The sequence below is a fragment of the Cibotium barometz genome, chromosome 23 (genome assembly GCF_041138505.1).
Source record: "Cibotium barometz isolate CiBa-2024 chromosome 23, ASM4113850v1, whole genome shotgun sequence".
Lineage (NCBI taxonomy): Eukaryota > Viridiplantae > Streptophyta > Polypodiopsida > Cyatheales > Cibotiaceae > Cibotium > Cibotium barometz.
Genome location: NC_141068.1, coordinates 54,300,761 through 54,317,485, shown reverse-complemented (window position 1 = coordinate 54,317,485; position 16,725 = coordinate 54,300,761). Strand labels below are relative to the sequence as shown.

General features: G+C 46.0%; 2 protein-coding genes across 4 annotated transcripts in view; both read right to left on the bottom strand.

Moving 5' to 3' along the window:
• The window catches only part of LOC147626100 (3-methyl-2-oxobutanoate hydroxymethyltransferase 1, mitochondrial-like), a 32,770-nt gene that overhangs the window by 13,796 nt on the left and 2,249 nt on the right, over window positions 1–16,725 (bottom strand). The gene's annotated exons all lie outside the window — the stretch shown is intronic.
• LOC147626101 (uncharacterized) lies at window positions 1,070–9,073 on the bottom strand. Its single transcript, XM_086817658.1, has 2 exons — window positions 6,263–9,073; window positions 1,070–5,392 (listed from the first exon to the last, which is right to left on the bottom strand). Exon 2 carries the CDS (start codon window positions 2,955–2,957, stop codon window positions 2,553–2,555), a length of 405 nt encoding a protein of 134 aa, XP_086673784.1. The 5' UTR covers window positions 2,958–5,392; window positions 6,263–9,073; the 3' UTR covers window positions 1,070–2,552.

The following is a 16,725-nucleotide window of genomic DNA, read 5'->3' as shown; positions in this document are numbered from 1 at the left end:
TGAATCCTCCGATCTGGTAGCTTCAAACGATAGGCCACCTCACCAATCTTTTCCAAGACCTAAAAAGGTCCATAATAGCGCATGCTCAACTTAGGGAATAAGCGCTCTTTACCCTTCATCTTTTTGAGCCTAGCTTTCTCAAATCGAAAAAGAACCCAATCACCCAATGCAAACTCTAATGCACGTCTGTGACGGTCTGCTGCCTTCTTTTGCTTTTGCTAAGACTTTTGGAGTGCCAACTTAACTCTCCTATAAGCTTCATCCATGTTCTCCACATACTGGTCAGCCTCAAAGATTTTATCCTTTGTGTGCAAAATGGGTGTAACCTTCTTCCCTCCTTCCACAATCTCAAAAGGCGCCTTGTCCGTCGAGGTATGGATGGTGTTATTATAAGCGAACTCCACCAAAGGAAGATACTTTTCCCATTGTTGCTTGTGCTCTGACACATAACACTTGAGAAGATCTAACACTGTGGAATTAGCCTCTTCCGACTACTGCCCATCTGTCTGTGGATGAAACGATGATGAAAACTTGAGAGTTGTACCCATGTTGTCAAACAACCCTCTCCAAAATAAACTCGTCATCCGTGGATCACAGTCACTAATGATAGACGAAGGCATGCCATGAACAACTTCACCATGTGATCAACTTTGATCTTCTTTCGCATGGGAATGAAATGAGCCTGCTGAACCTGCATATAATAGTCCAAATGCCATCATTCCCCATTTGTGTCCTCGAAGGATCAAATATAAAATCCATGGCAATGCTCTCCCATGGCCTATCTGGAATAGGTAAAGGCTGAAGTAACCTTGGTGTCTTCTGACAGTCATACTTCACCTTCTGACATACGTGCATTGGCTAACAAAAGCATCAACATCTCTTCTCAAGGTCGGCCAATAATAGAAAGCCTCAACTGTCTTTACCGTGGCGTCAATACATCTATGACCTGCCTACGGTGGAGCATGACTTTCAATCATAACCTTGAGCCGTAACTGCCTAGTAACATAGTCTACCATGCATCAACAAAAAGCCATCCCTAAGAGTATAATGATCATGCCGTTGACTCAGACATCTGATCATAGACCATTCCAAAATCCTCATCCTGGGCATACTGCTCTTTCATCTCATCAAGCTCATGATGATAAGCAAGTGAAACTGCTAAGACCTGTGGCTTGCGTGACAAAGCATCTGCCACAACATTCTTTTTGCCTTCCACATGTACAATTTGAAAGTGGAACATACACAAGAAGTTGGCCCATCTCATATGCTTCTCAGAAAGTTTAGTTTGCGTGAGGAAATAACGCAAGGTCTAATGATCTGTCAGCACAGTGAAATCAGCCCCAAGCAAATAGTGTTTCCATGTAGAAAGAGCATGAATTACAGCCAACATCTCTTTCTCATAAACCTGTAAATGCTTCTCGGCATTCTGTAATATACGACTCTCATAGGCTATCACATGTCCTTCTTGCATGAGAACTACCCCAATGCTGTTCCCACATGCATCACACTGGACAACAAAAGCCTTTCGGAGATCCGGTAATACCAATACGGGATCCGAAGTAAGCTTTTCTTTAAGCTTTTTAAAGGCTGCAATTTCCCGATCAGCCCATCAAAACGGAGTTCCCTTCTTTGTTAAAGCATGAAGGGGCAAAGCAACAACAATACCGTATGTACTGCCCGGCGCCTATAATAGGAACACAATCCCAAAAAGCTGCGTACATCATGCAAGGTCCTCAAATCTGGCCAATTGAGAATTGCTTCCACTTTCAAAGGATCCATACAGACTCCATCTTTAGACACGATATGCCCCAAGAAGTGTATCTCTTCCAAGAAAAACTCACTCTTATTGCCATTAATGACCAACCTATGCTTCCGGAGTTCTTCAAACATAGTGGCCAAATGCTTCCTATGCTCCTCCTCTGAGCGTGAATGCACAATCATACATCAAAGAATGTGTCCACGAACGCTCTATGAGGCCGAAAAATCCTATCCATCATCTTGTTAAAGGTGGCAGGAGCATTTGTCAAGCCAAAGGACATGACCAAGAACTCATATAGCCCAAAGGTGGTCCGAAATGCTGTCTTATGCACATCCTCGGGTCTAATGCGTATCTAATGATACCCTTTTTTCAAGTCTATCCGACTAAAGACTATGGAGCCCTATAAGCGGTCCAATATGTCATCGATCCTCGGAATAGGGAATCGATTCTTGATGGTGTTCTTGTTTACCGCCCTGTAGTCGATACACATGCGCCAAGAACCATCTTTCTTTTGCACTAAGAGCACAAGTGAGCAAAAGGGTGATGAGCTAGGCTAAATCAATCCCTTTTCAACAACTCCTGTACCTCGTTCATAATTTCCTCTTGTTGGGCTGCACTAACACAGTACAGAGGTCTATTTGGTGGGGTACTCCCCGGAATAAGATCAATAGCATGATCTTTTGGCCTTTCCGAAGGAAGTTCTCCTGGCAATGACTCGGAAAAACAATCCTAGTACTCACGTAGGAAGTCAGTCCTGTCTTTATCTAACATAGACAAATTAGATTTAGGGTGGCTATCCGAAAAAGGAACTCTGTGGGTTTGCACCATGAGTGTTCTGCATGTTAGGAAACGGTCCAAAAGCAGGATCCTGTGGGAAGACACCACTATTACCCTGAGGTGGATTCCTAGAACGCTCTTTCTTCTTCTTCTTAGGCTCAAAAGGGGCTCTCATAAATTCAGCAAACTTCTCACTTTGTGTGAGCTGCATAAACACAGTCACTGCCCTTGCCAAATGAGCTTTAAACTGGGCATCATCTTCCTCTTTACTTGGCATGTCTTCTGGCTGCGTTACATCCTCATATCGTGCATTTTCTGCAGCCTGTTTTCCTGCAAGTACATCTTCAGATTCAGTCCTCTCAGGAGTGGTCTCTTGCTCTTCCTCATCATCATAAAAATAGTCATCTTCAGTGTCTAACATTTTGCTGAAATTTTCAGCAATGGCTTTCCTCGAGACAACCACGAGCTCACCCCCTTAAGAAAGTTGATGATGGTCCCGGCAACAGAACCTTGAAACCGGCCTCTGGTAGAAACCAAAGTGCGGTAAACTAGCAGTCACCCAATCCAATTGTAGTCCAGCTAATAAACAATTAAACAGGAGCTAGAGTGCTCCAAAACAAGAAAGAGAACGACACCTGTTGGCCCCAAAGCTTGGCGCCCCTTTCGGTATTTCTTTATTCAATTTCAATGGAAAAGATTTAGATGATTACAACATGGCCATTCATGGCTCGTATGTCTGCAAGTCCAATCTGCCAATCCTCACGACCTCTTAGCATAGAGGTTACACAGCCTTGTGTCCCAAGAACACCACACTGTTATCTCCTCTAATCTGCTAAGTCTGTACATCCATGAGGCCTTAAATATGCATCTGACTAAACCATGCACATAGCCATAAACTCAGCCATGAAAACAGTCCACAAACTCATCCAAATCAGCCCACAATCTTGTCCTGTTTCCACCCTCTGAACTACCAAACCCTTCCTCTCACAAAGGGCCAGAGAGAACCACTCTAGAACAATCTTGAGCCAGTGAAAAGAGAGACTCCATAAGACATCACCTGCAGTCCCACTTGCTCACAAAGAGAGAGAAACTTACAATCTTTATGTCGCTTTCCACAAGAGAGAGAGGACACGAGGAAAATCCCCGTACTGTCCTGTCCTCTTGTCTTGCAGCCGGGGGAGAGAGAAAACCAGTGAGAGAACCTGCTGTCCAGCCTTGTGTTCCCTTCTCACAGTTCACGCTTCCCAACTGATAACCAGCTTCTTGCCAAAAGCAAAGGAGAGAGAATAGGAAGAACCTGCAGGCGCCTGTATGATCTGCAGTTCAGCAGCCGTCCAGTTCTCCAAGAGCTAAAGAGAGAGAGAGAGAGAGAGAGAGAGAGAGAGAGAGAGAGAAGAGGCCGGTGTCTCTGTTATGTAGCACAGCACAGCAGCCAGCCTTTGAATTCTCCCCCATGAAACCAGTCGCCTGAATCTTCTGTAGTACAGCAGCCAGCCAAGGAAGTGCAGCCCGTCCACAGCTTCTTCCAAAAACAGGGGTGCAGCCAGATGCGCAGATCCCTGTAGCTGTATTTCCAGGCCTGTAATCAGCGCTGCCCACCAGCCTCCTCAAGGATGAAGGCACCTCAGCGTAATTCTGCAGTCCCAAGAGAGAAAGAAAAAACTCCACGCCTGTAGCTCTTGCCCGACTGCCCTCCTTTCCCCAAAAGCAAGAGATAGAGAGAGAGAGAGAGGGAAGCGTGTACTCCAAAAGTGGAGTAGGCCCCCCCCCATTACGCTCACACTTATGTTGTACCAATTTCATAGGGTCATGACACCCTTAGCCACAAGTCTAGTCTTGTGCTTGTCCACCCACCCATCAGGCGTATATTTTGTCTTGTAGACCCACTTGACACCAATGACTAACCTTTTTGGGCCTCAGAACCAACTCCTAAGTGTTATTCTTATCTATGGCTTCAAGTTCCACTTGCATGGCTTTCCTCCAAGTCTCCTGGGAAAGAGCTTCCTTAATGGAAGTGAGCGCTTTGTCCCGAATGATACGAGATATCAAAGCATAATTCACCTGTAACAGCTCCTCTGATTGACTTTTATCACAAACTCTATGCGATCTTCGAGGTTCATTCTCTGTGGTCCACTCGGAGGAATACTCCGCAACACCCGACTCCCAAATCGTGTCCAACAACCACTTGGGTACTCAAACAGAACGTGGAGCCTCCTGCTGCTGCTGGGGCTCATCTCCAACCTTGGGCTCAACCTCTACAACTGACTAAGGCTGGCTAGCTGGAACAATAGCCTGGGAATCATCCTCGTACTCATCTAGTTCTCCAAGAAGTGGTGGCTCCTCAATAGTGAAAGCTGGAACATGCTCATCAAAGACATCATCTCTGTTGACAACAACCTCGTTCTGCTATGAGTCATATAACCTGTAGCCTTTCAAAAGAGAGTTATATCCCACAAATACAAGCTTCTGGAGTTTGAGTCAAGCTTCCCCCTCTGCTTCTTTGGAATGTGAACATAGGCATCACTCCCAAAAACACGAAAATGGGAGACATCTGGTTTCCTGCCAAAATAAGCCTCATATGGAGTCATCTTAGGTACTGAAGTCGTCGGAGATCGGTTGAGGATATGGACAGCCGTAGCCACAGCCTCTCCCCAAAGTGGACAAAGAGAAGATCACAATGCTCGAACATCGTCCTCACCATCTCCACCACAGTCCGATTCTTACACTCAACTACTCCATTCTCTGAAGGCGACCCTATATTGGCCAGCTCCCGCTTGATGCCATGTTCCGCACAAAAGCATTAGAAGAAAACTCCCCTTCTTTGTCAGCCCAAATAGTCTACACCTGCAATCCAGACTCCTTTTCCACCATAACATACCACTCCTTGAACCGAGCAAAGGCTTGGTCCTTCTGGGAAAGAAATTAAACCCATGTGAACCTGCCACAATCATCCACAAGCAGCATGAAATACAAGGAACCTCCCAAAGATGGGGTGTGCATAGGTCCACACAAGTGTGTACCAACTCCAAAGGTTTCGAAGCCTGCCTAGTAGCCTACTTCGGAAAAGACTCCCTTTACTACTTACCACGAATGCAAGAACTACATTGTCCCTGCCTGCTGCCAACATCTGGCAAGCCATCCACCATCTGGTCCCGAAAAGCCCGCCACAGCGCATCCACATTCAAGTGGCCAAAACAGAAATGCCACAAATCACCGAGCTGAGTACCTATCAGAGAAGAGAGTGCTGAGAGTTTGTAGATCCCATTCTCCACTCCGCCTTCCCAAACAACCTGGCCTGTTGCTTTGTCCCGAAAGAGCAACAAAATGTTCATCAAACTCCACCCACATGCACTTGCAAACCTCATGCACTGACAAAAGATAAAAGCCAAGGATGGGACATAAAGAACCCAAAAGGAATGCTTCCCCCCTCTGCCATCGAAAATAATCTCCAACCTACCCTCACTGTGAATCGGGATAGTGGATTTCTCACCAGTAAAGATATGACCTCTATGCCGACGAAGAACCTGTAATACCTCTTGAGAAGGAGTCATGTTCCTGGAAGCACCACTGTCGAGAATCCACTTCCGAGTATCCCTAGCAGTGAGACCAACTACCTCCCTGCTCAAAGAAGATGAAGCTCTCGTGTCCATAATCTCCAAGTGCACAAACGCTGGAGTCTTTGCAGCTGAGGAATCAGCACCTTTCTAAATGCTCCACTAAGGACACTTCCTCCAATAGTGACCCTTCTGGCCACAATGGTTACAAGTCCGCTCGGCCTTCAAAGCATCACACTCTGAGTCGGGCTTCTTCTCAGAAGACTTCGCCAGTGAAGACTTCCCCTTCTTGTTGTTGTTGTTGTGGCCTTTCGACCGCCGCTGGCCAGTCAAGGCCTCAAAAACTCCGCCCTGTGGAGGATTCATAAACCGCTCTTCCTAATCCAAAACCACCGGCACACGCTCCTCCCATGTGATAGTGTTGAGCCTCCCATTGGTGATCAAAGAAGAATAGAAAACTGAGTACTGAGGGGTAAGACGAGACAGCAAAGTGATGGCCATATCCTCTGAAGATATCTCCTTCCCAACCTAAAGAACCTCCCACTGAAGAGCTTGGAGTTTGTTGATGTGCTCTCGCATCAACGAAGACTTTGCAGGATTCATCACTCACATCTGCACTTTCAAGGAAATCCTCTTCATGGGTGATACCCTGTTATACAAAGAAGCCAAGTGCTACCAGATCCCTCGGGCCAGCGTCATGTGTTTAATGTGATTGATCACTTGGAGTGTGCAATTAAGGAAGATGAAAGAACGCACATGGACATTGACACAATCCCACAGTTGTGCCTAAGCCTCCCACTCTTTCCTAGTAGAAAGTGAAAGCTCCTCCTCCTCCAACTATGGCCTTGGAACTCCAACCACAATGAGATCAGCCAAATCATAAGACTCCAGGACAAACTCCATCATTACCTTCCAGATGCCATAGTTGGTCCCGTCCAACTGTCAGTCCACCGAGAATGTCGGGAGGGTGGGGATCTTCACATCTTCTTAGCCATCTCGAGCAAATCTGCCATCTCAAGGGTTCACAAGGTCTCATGAAGGGAGGGTGGGTGAGAAAAAATATGAAGAAGAGGCTGCAACTTCTTTGCAAGGTGGCTATCCAACAATGATGGCTGCCTTCTACCTACTTCTCCACGTCCCGAACAGCCCATAAAATTCTCCAATCAGCACCAAAAAAAACAGCAAACCCTCAAGCTCTCACTGTCTCCAAGCTTCAAGCCACTTGGGGCTTTGATACCATGTTGAAATGGGCAGCGGAAATGAGAAACTGCTGTGAGAAAGAAAACGCAGAACTGTAGGAGAGAAGCTATATAAACTCTACTATATACACAAGAGATCCAGTACAAGAATGGTGTGGGGGGCAAGGGTGGTATATATACCACCTTGGACTACTAGTCGGCCATAGCAAAACAGGCCGACGGCAGCAAGACTGCCCACGATAGGTACATAACAATAGATATGTGATGAAGAGATACCTAGCTTAGACAACCTTGATAAAAACACGACACGCAAACCTTGCTTTTCCCCGCCTCCGCGATTAGGCTAGCTGTCATACCAACTATGAGGGACTCCTCTTGTGACACACCTATGAGTATGCAGGGCACAGTCGGACATAAGATAGCATAGGCAAAGTCGAACAGCACAAAGGGCACGTGGCATTGCCATATGGCAATGATGACACAGTGGCGATGAGGTGGCAATTGGGTACAAGTGGCCGACAATGATACTACTAGCCAACTAGGAGCATTGGTGTATATATATACGTGGGTAGCCAAATCATCATATCCATCTATTTTCCTCAACGTTGTACTTCACAGAGTGTTTCTCTGTAGGTGAAGTGCTAGCTAGGAGTGAATAGTAGGTCACTTGACGTCTTCATTCTCAGCCACATCTTGTACTTGAATTTCACTTGTATTACTTCTTGCACATAATACAAAGCAGTAGTTTAGGACTCTTGTGTGTGTTGTATGTGTGATTCCATCGCACTCTTCTTTCTCTCTCTAGAAAACCCTAGCACATAGGCGTAAGTGTTCTATAGTTGGTATCAAAGCCTATGGAACCTATAAATTTCTCTTCTTTTTCTTGCACCCATGTGCATTTGGGTTTGGGAAAAGTGAATATTTGAGTTCTCTTCATTGCACCTAGGTTATTTCGGGTAAACCGTACACCTAACCTCGGATGCATAGAGTGAAACCCTAGCTAACTCGGGCTCACATAGGACCAGTTTCCACTCCAGGTCCTGCACCAAGATATGTCTATGTGGCATCCAAGTGCGGGATGCACGTGACATCCCCTTCTGCTTAACTTGACAAAAGCTGCATAGCCTCCAAATAGTCCGTCAATAATAAAGTTGGATAGTCTTCGAAGAATTCTTTGTCAAGCCATACCGCTTCGTGAGTCCCTCGAACTTGAAATTTAGTGAGGAGTTGTCTTTGTCTTCGGCTGGAGCCATGCTTGAAGCAATGCAAAAGGATATGTTCTGGAACCATCACTTCAACTTCATCCACTATATGTGGTTCTACTTCGCCTTTCACTTCTGAAGGGATTGGACCTACATGGTTTAGCCAACTAACATGGAACACATCGTGCATAGTCCAGCTCGAAAGTAGCTTCAACTTCATTGACACCTTGTTAATCTTTCTCTGGATAGGAAAAGGTCCGAAGCTCCTAAACTATAACTTTAGGCATCGCTTGCCCACCTGTTTCAATCTTTGCTTCATAATTTGAAGATAAACCTAATCTCCTTTCGAGAACTTCACATCCTCATTCTGTTCGCCTCAGGTAGTACTGAAGACGAGGTTTTGGTCAATAGCGACTGGAATGGTCTTCTAAACGCTACTTCATATGGAGTCCTGCCAATAGCTGAAGAAAAAGAATCATTCAAAACAGCTTCAACTAAAGGCAAATATGATTCCCACTTACCTTGTTGATCATGGACATAACACTTCAGCACATCAAAGGCCAACTGGTTGTAGATTTTTGTCTGGCTATCAGTCTGTGGCTTAAATGCATTGGAAAAATTCAGTTTAGTACCAAAATTATCCAACAATGCCCTCCAGAATGACTGGTAAACTTGGCATCTCGATCTGACACTATAGTCCTAGGAATCCCACCAATCGGGTACAAATGCCAAACGAACAAATGGGCAACGTCTTCGGTGGTCACATTGGCCCTACATGGAATAAGCATAACAAATTTGCTAACAACAGTTAAGCACTATGTATTACGCTGTAACACGTGGAAGCTCTGGGAGTCTTCTTTCAGCCCTAAACACCACTGGAAACCATCTGATGCAAAACGTAGATATGGAGAGAGAGTAGAGAGAGAGAGATGTGCTGGAAATTCAGTATATTTCATATAGTACAAAAAGGGTACTCTAGTTCTACAGCCAGAGGCTGCCTTATAAAAGGTGAACATCACCAAAATCTAGCCTAATACTTGATCCACTCCATAAGGGAGAGAATGATTCTAATAATGAGCACACTCTTCCTTTTATAGTAGTCTTGGACACTTCGGTGTACTGGCCGACTACTGGTCGGCCAGTCTTATATGCTTTAAATGCCCCTTTTCAGCGCTGCCCGACCGGTGGTCTTCTTCGATCCTTAGTCGCCACTGCCGCCTTGTCCTCTGGAGCGCCTGCAGCCAGCTGCCTTGCCCCCTCTGGTACAGCTGACAACACCAAGTCATGCAACCGACAGGGTTTTTCCCCTTGCTCATCATGCGCCAGCTCCTGCCTACCTTTGATTCAGCCGACCACATGTCCTGGCTCCTAACGCATGGTCATGAAGCTCCTCCAAGCCTTGCTCTGAATCCACCTTTGTCCTCTTGTGCTCCTAGCTGGTTCATAGTCTTTATCTGGCTGCCTCCTCTGGATCAGCACTTGAGAAGGTACATGGAATTGATCATGCACATGACGTCCCCCTCTGCTCAACTTGATGACGGGAATCCAACCTGCTCTTGGATGACTGTCATCATCCCAATCCTTTTCCCGAAGTCCCTCTGTCATCCATCCATCCCTGTCAACCCTTTTCTCTGAAAGCCCGGCCCGATCTCCAAACCACTCTCTCATACGAAGATCTATGCATCTGTTCCATCTAGTCCACAATCCATTCCTGCCCCGACTCTGAACACTGTCTTGGTCTTCATTCCTGAGAAATGAGTCTGGCACTCTCACATCGCCCTTGGAGGATAATCCTCCCTTGGGACCGTTGCCCGGGAACCTATCTGGCTCACAGGACTGCCATCCCCTTTGGCTTTGTGGAACACCACCAACAAACCTCCTAGGAGTTTTTCCCGGTTCTGTGCTCCTTGCCTTGGGCTTCGTATTCGTGTACTTTCCTGTACCTTGGACCTGTACACCATCATATGGGACTGAATCAGTGTTTAGCTTCGCTGAGCTTGATGCTCTGATACCAATGTAACAAGCGGAAGCTCTGGGAGTCTTCTTTCAGCCCTAAACACCACTGGAAACCATCTGATGCAAAACGTAGATATGGAGAGAGAGTAGAGAGAGAGAGAGATGTGCTAGAAATTTAGTATATTCCATATAGTACAAAAAGGGTACTCTAGTTCTACAGCCAGAGGCTGCCTTATAAAAGGTGAACATCACCAAAATCTAGCCTAATACTTGATCCACTCCATAGGGGAGAGAATGATTTTAATAATGAGCACACTCTTCCTTTTATAGTAGTTTTGGACACTTCGGTGTACTGGCCGACTGCTGGTCGGCCAGTCTTATATGCTTTAAATGCCCCTTTTCAGCGCTGCCCGACTGGTGGTCTTCTTCGATCCTTAGTCGCCACTGCCACCTTGTCCTCTGGAGCGCCTGCAGCCGCCTTGCCCCCTCTGGTACAGCCGACAACACCAAGTCATGCAGCCGACAGGGTTTTTCCCCTTGCTCATCATGCGCCGACTCCTGCCTTCCTCTGGTTCAGCCGACCCCATGTCCTGGCTCCTAACGCATGGTCATGAAGCTCCTCCAGGCCTTGCTCTAAATCCACCTTTGTCCTCTTGTGCTCCTAGCTGGTTCATAGTCTTTATCTGGCTGCCTCCTCTGGATCAGCACTTGAGAAGGTACATGGTATTGATCATGCACATGACATCCCCCTCTGCTCAACTTGATGACGGGAATCCAACCTGCTCTTGGATGACTGTCATCATCCCAATCCTTTTCCCGAAGTCCCTCTGTCATCCATCCATCCCTGTCAACCCTTTTCTCTGAAAGCCCGGCCCGATCTCCAAACCACTCTGTCTCATACGAAGATCTATGCATCTGTTCCATCTAGTCCACAATCCATTCCTGCCCCGACTCTGAACACTGTCTTGGTCTTCATTCCTGAGAAATGAGTCTGGCACTCTCACATCGCCCTTGGAGGATAATCCTCCCTTGGGACCGTTGCCCGGGAACCTATCTGGCTCACAGGACTGCCATCCCCTTTGGCTTTGTGGAACACCACCAACAAACCTCCTGGGAGTTTTTCCCGGTTCTGTGCTCCTTGCCTTGGGCTTCATATCCATGTACTTTCCTGTACCTTGGACCTGTACACCATCATATGGGACTGAATCAGTGTTTAGCTTCGCTGAGCCTGATGCTCTAATACCAAAGTAACACGCGAAAGCTCTGGGAGTCTTCTTTCAGCCCTAAACACCACTGGAAACCATCTGATGCAAAACGCAGATATGGAGAGAGAGTAGAGAGAGAGAGAGAGAGATGTGCTGGAAATTCAGTATATTTCATATAGTACAAAAAGGGTACTCTAGTTCTACAGCCAAAGGCTGCGTTATAAAAGGTGAACATCACCAAAATCTAGCCTAATACTTGATCCACTCCATAGGGGAGAGAATGATTCTAATAATGAGCACACTCTTCCTTTTATAGTAGTCTTGGACACTTCGGTGTATTGGCCGACTGCTGGTCGGCCAGTCTTATTTGCTTTAAATGCCCCTTTTCAGCGCTGCCCGACTGGTGGTCTTCTTCGATCCTTCGTCGCCACTGCCGCCTTGTCCTCTGGAGCACCTGCAGCTACCTTGCCCCCTCTGGTACAACTGACAACACCAAGTCATGCAACCGACAGGGTTTTTCCCCTTGATCATCATGCGCCGGCTCCTGCCTTCCTCTGGTTCAGCCGACCCCATGTCCTGGCTCCTAACGCATGGTCATGAAGCTCCTCCAGGCCTTGCTCTAAATCCACCTTTGTCCTCTTATGCTCCTAGCTGGTTCATAGTCTTTATCTAGCTGCCTCCTCTGGATTAGCACTTGAGAAGGTACATGGCATTGATCATGCACATGACATCCCCCTCTGCTCAACTTGATGACGGGAATCCAACCTGCTCTTGGATGACTGTCATCATCCCAATCCTTTTCCCGAAGTCCCTCTGTCATCCATCCATCCCTGTCAACCCTTTTCTCTAAAAGCCTGGCCCGATCTCCAAACCACTCTCTCATATGAAGATCTATGCATCTGTTCCATCTAGTCCACAATCCATTCCTGCCCCGACTCTGAACACTGTCTTGGTCTTCATTCCTGAGAAATGAGTCTGGCACTCTCACATCGCCCTTGGAGGATAATCCTCCCTTGGGACCGTTGCCTGGGAACCTATCTGGCTCACAGGACTGCCATCCCCTTTGGCTTTGTGGAACACCACCAACAAACCTCCTGGGAGTTTTTCCCGGTTCTGTGCTCCTTGCCTTGGGCTTCATATCCGTGTACTTTCCTGTACCTTGGACCTGTACACCATCATATGGGACTAAATCAGTGTTTAGCTTTGCTGAGCCTGATGCTCTGATACCAATGTAACACGCGGAAGCTCTAGGAGTCTTCTTTCAGCCCTAAACACCACTGGAAACCATCTGATGCAAAACGCAGATATGGAGAGAGAGTAGAGAGAGAGAGAGAGATGTGCTGGAAATTCAGTATATTTCATATAGTACAAAAAGGGTACTCTAGCAACACCAAGTCATGCAGCCGACAGGGGTTTTCCCCTTGATCATCATGCGCCGGCTCCTGCCTTCCTCTGGTTCAGTCGACCCCATGTCCTGGCTCCTAACGCATGGTCATGAAGCTCCTCCAAGCCTTGCTCTGAATCCACCTTTGGCCTCTTGTGCTCCTAGCTGGTTCATAGTCTTTATCTGGTTGCCTCCTCTGGATCAACACTTGAGAAGGTACATGGCATTGATCATGCACATGACATACGCTTACCCGGACTGGGAGGCAAATTTGTGACGAAGTCCATCGATATGTCTTGGAAAGGTCCTTCGAGATTGGTAAGGGTTGTAACAGCCCTATCTTCTTCTCACGAGGAGCTTTCACTTTCTAACAAACGTCACACTGTTGCACATGAGCGAACACATCTTGCCTCATTCTTGGCCAATAATATTGCCTTTCTAACTTCGCCAAAGTCGAATTCATGCCCCAGTGACCACCCATGATGGCGTCAATGAGAAGAGCTGCCTTGAACGACTTCATGACACAAAGTCGGCCTTTGTAGAAAAGCCAACCATCGCGTATCAAAAAGTGGCATGGTCCTGTGGCATCCAATGCCTGCTCCCACTGTGTACCGAATTCCTCAGAAACCGCGTACATGTGCTTCATGTCATCTAGTCTCGTACCAAGAAGGTCAAGTCTAGTGGTCTGAATCAATGTCACTGTTCCCTTCTTGCTGCTCAAAGCATTGACCACTGGATTGGCCTTTCCTAGAAGGTACTTGATTATACCACCAAATTGCTGAAAGAATTAGCTCCAACAGTGCTGATGGTCACTCCACTATGCACTTGGCATTGTGTGACCGAGTAATTCTTTTTTGTAGGCAGTAACTTACGAGACATGTAAGCTATTAGATGGCCATTATATTGTAACACACCCCCAATCGCAATGTTACTCGCATCGGTGATGACTTGGAACGGCTCGTCCCACGAGACAAGCGCTAGACAAGGTGGCTTCTGACAAAGCAACCTTGAGATTCTTGAATGTCTCCAATGCTCGTGGAGTCATTCGGATCCGCTGCCTTCTAGTCTTGACACCCTTTAGCAGATCAGTAAGATCTGCCCGAGGTCAAAAAATTTGTCTATATGGGTGGAGTATGCCTAGCATATACCCCACAAAGGATCGAATGTCATATGCGGTCTGTGGTACTTTCCAATTGACAATCTCGGCCACCTTGGCCGGATCAAGTCGGATGCTCTTGTGTGTGTTATATGTGTGATTCTACCGCGATCTTCTTTCTACCTTTGGAAAATGCTAGCACAAAGGCACAAGTGTTCTACATATAAAGTATGTCATGAATCATACACGACTATTGTGTAGCAGTCATAAAGTATAGTTGGCAGTCATGTGTTAAGACTATGTAGCAGAAAAAAAGCAAGCACAAAACTGCTATTTGTTTGCTATATAACAATAATTTAGCATGCGTGGCTGCTATATAGTAGTTATAAAGCAAGTGTGCCTACAATACAACAAGTGTGCTTGCTATATCACCAATAATAAAGCAGTTTTGACTAACTACTATTATTGAGACTACAAGTTTGATATATCACTAGCTAGTATGCCGATCCCTAAACCACGCATAGCATAGTTTTTAACATACATGAAGCATACGCATACAAGTATGAAAGTATGTTTCAAGTATGTTTGGCTCACTCAGGCTGAAACATACATGGCTCTAATTATATTATATCTTATAGGCAATAAATTATCGTTTCACCAAATTATTGATGAGAAATGAGAAATGAGACGAGAACTTTGTAATCCATTTCATATGTCATAATATGTCTTAAAAAACAAAGGAAAGTAAACTTTCCCCCAAAAAAAAGGGTCAAGTATGTTTCATGTATAACATACTTATATTTAACATACGTTTGCAAACGTTTGCTTGGGCAACCATACGAGTATGTTAAAAACTATGACACATAGTGATCGTTCACACGTAATGAAATTTTTCCCTTATCATTGTGGAGCATGTTATATCTGCAAAAAGCACGCTGGTCCTCTGCAACGTTCCACCGATGTGGCCAGGGGATTATCTCCCGGGTCAGTAGTACGGATCCTGTACAATGTCAGCTCTGTAGACATATGCAGTTCAATGTACATATTCAGTTCTCCCAGTCATTGAACATGTTTTTGTATCATGGTGTCAATCATCAACAATGTATTGGTTTTGTTGAATTGTTGGTATTGTCTCCAGACGGTGGTGAGTATCTTTAAAAACAGTGGCTTCCCCCACATCACACAAAGCACAATTTTAGTATTATAGAACTCGAAAGGAGCGACGCACATTCAAACTCGAAAGGAGCGACGCACATTCATACTGGCTGAAGCAAGCTGCAAAATAGAAAAACAGTGTTTTATGCCATTAAAATCAAGTGTTAATTGAAACATGAGGTTGAGAAAGGGATTGAGGCAGCTGTTTTTCTACCAACCAACTAACTGGTTCTTTCAAAAAGGCCCATACATAGAAATTGTCGCCACCCCCCAAAAACAAGGCCGGGATCCTAAGATGGGGACAAACACTCTTTTTTAACCTCTAAGGGTAATCCCAAACCCTATCCTATGTACAAAAGGGACATAGATCTTGAAACACATTACTACTGTAGACTATGCTAAGCAATCTCACCAGCTAGGCTTCACACGCCCCAATCGGTGGAAAATTTGAGTCCACCAGCAGACATGAGTTCATCATTCTCATACAATAAGAGAGAGAGAAGCTGAACCAGAGTTTTGTGGTCATATCATGTCATCGTTTTGATGTGGCTCTTGGCCCATGGTAGGACTAAGAATCTACCACAACTAGCTTCTTTACCCACTCGATGGTACAAGAAGCTATCCGCCGCCTACAGCATGGACGGGCCGCCGACCATATGGGCCTGCAGGGCGAGCATCTCATATATGCAGTAGATTCTTTAGCTTCTTTTCTTGCACACCTGTTTAACAGGGCAAGCAGAGGGTTTGCCTGCGGAGTGGACGATGCACACCATTGTGCCGATTCACAAAACAGGGGATATGCTCGATCCGAGCAACTACAGGACGGTTATGGTTGGCCACGTGCTGGCCAAACTCTATGGTGCAGTGCTGGAGCAAGAGCTTAGCTTATATGCTGAGCGAGCAGGTTTACGCTCATCAGGGCAAGCAGGCTTCAGGAGAGCTTTCTCTACCACTGACCATGTATTCACTTTGAGATGTATGATTGATCAGGCCAGAGCGAGGAAGAGAAAGCTTTATTGCTGCTTTGTGGATTTCCGCAAGGCATTTGACACAGTACCACGAGAGATTCTCTTTTAGCGCCCGCAGTCTCTTGGCATACCAGCAGATATGACATGGGGCATCTATGCATTATATGAGCAGGTTTTTGGGCGAGTCAGATGTCCAGGAGGTATGTCCGAGATTATTGCTAGCACCATTGGTGTGAAGCAAGGATGCCCACTTTCCCCCACGCTATTTGGGTTATACATTGATGAGGTGGCTGACTTCATTACACGGGGAGGCGGAGATGGAGTTGATTTAGCAGGTACCTCAGTACATATTATGCTCTATGCTGATGATATTGTATTAGTGTCTGAGTCTCCAGGTGGTCTACAGCAGCATCTACATGCACTCGATGATTTCTGCACACAAAGGGGTCTTACTATGAACCTTGGGAAAA

Bases quoted from the DNA above. Each gene is read 5' to 3' on its own strand.
- LOC147626101 (XM_086817658.1), bottom strand. From the start codon at position 2,957: ATGTTAGACACTGAAGATGACTATTTTTATGATGATGAGGAAGAGCAA.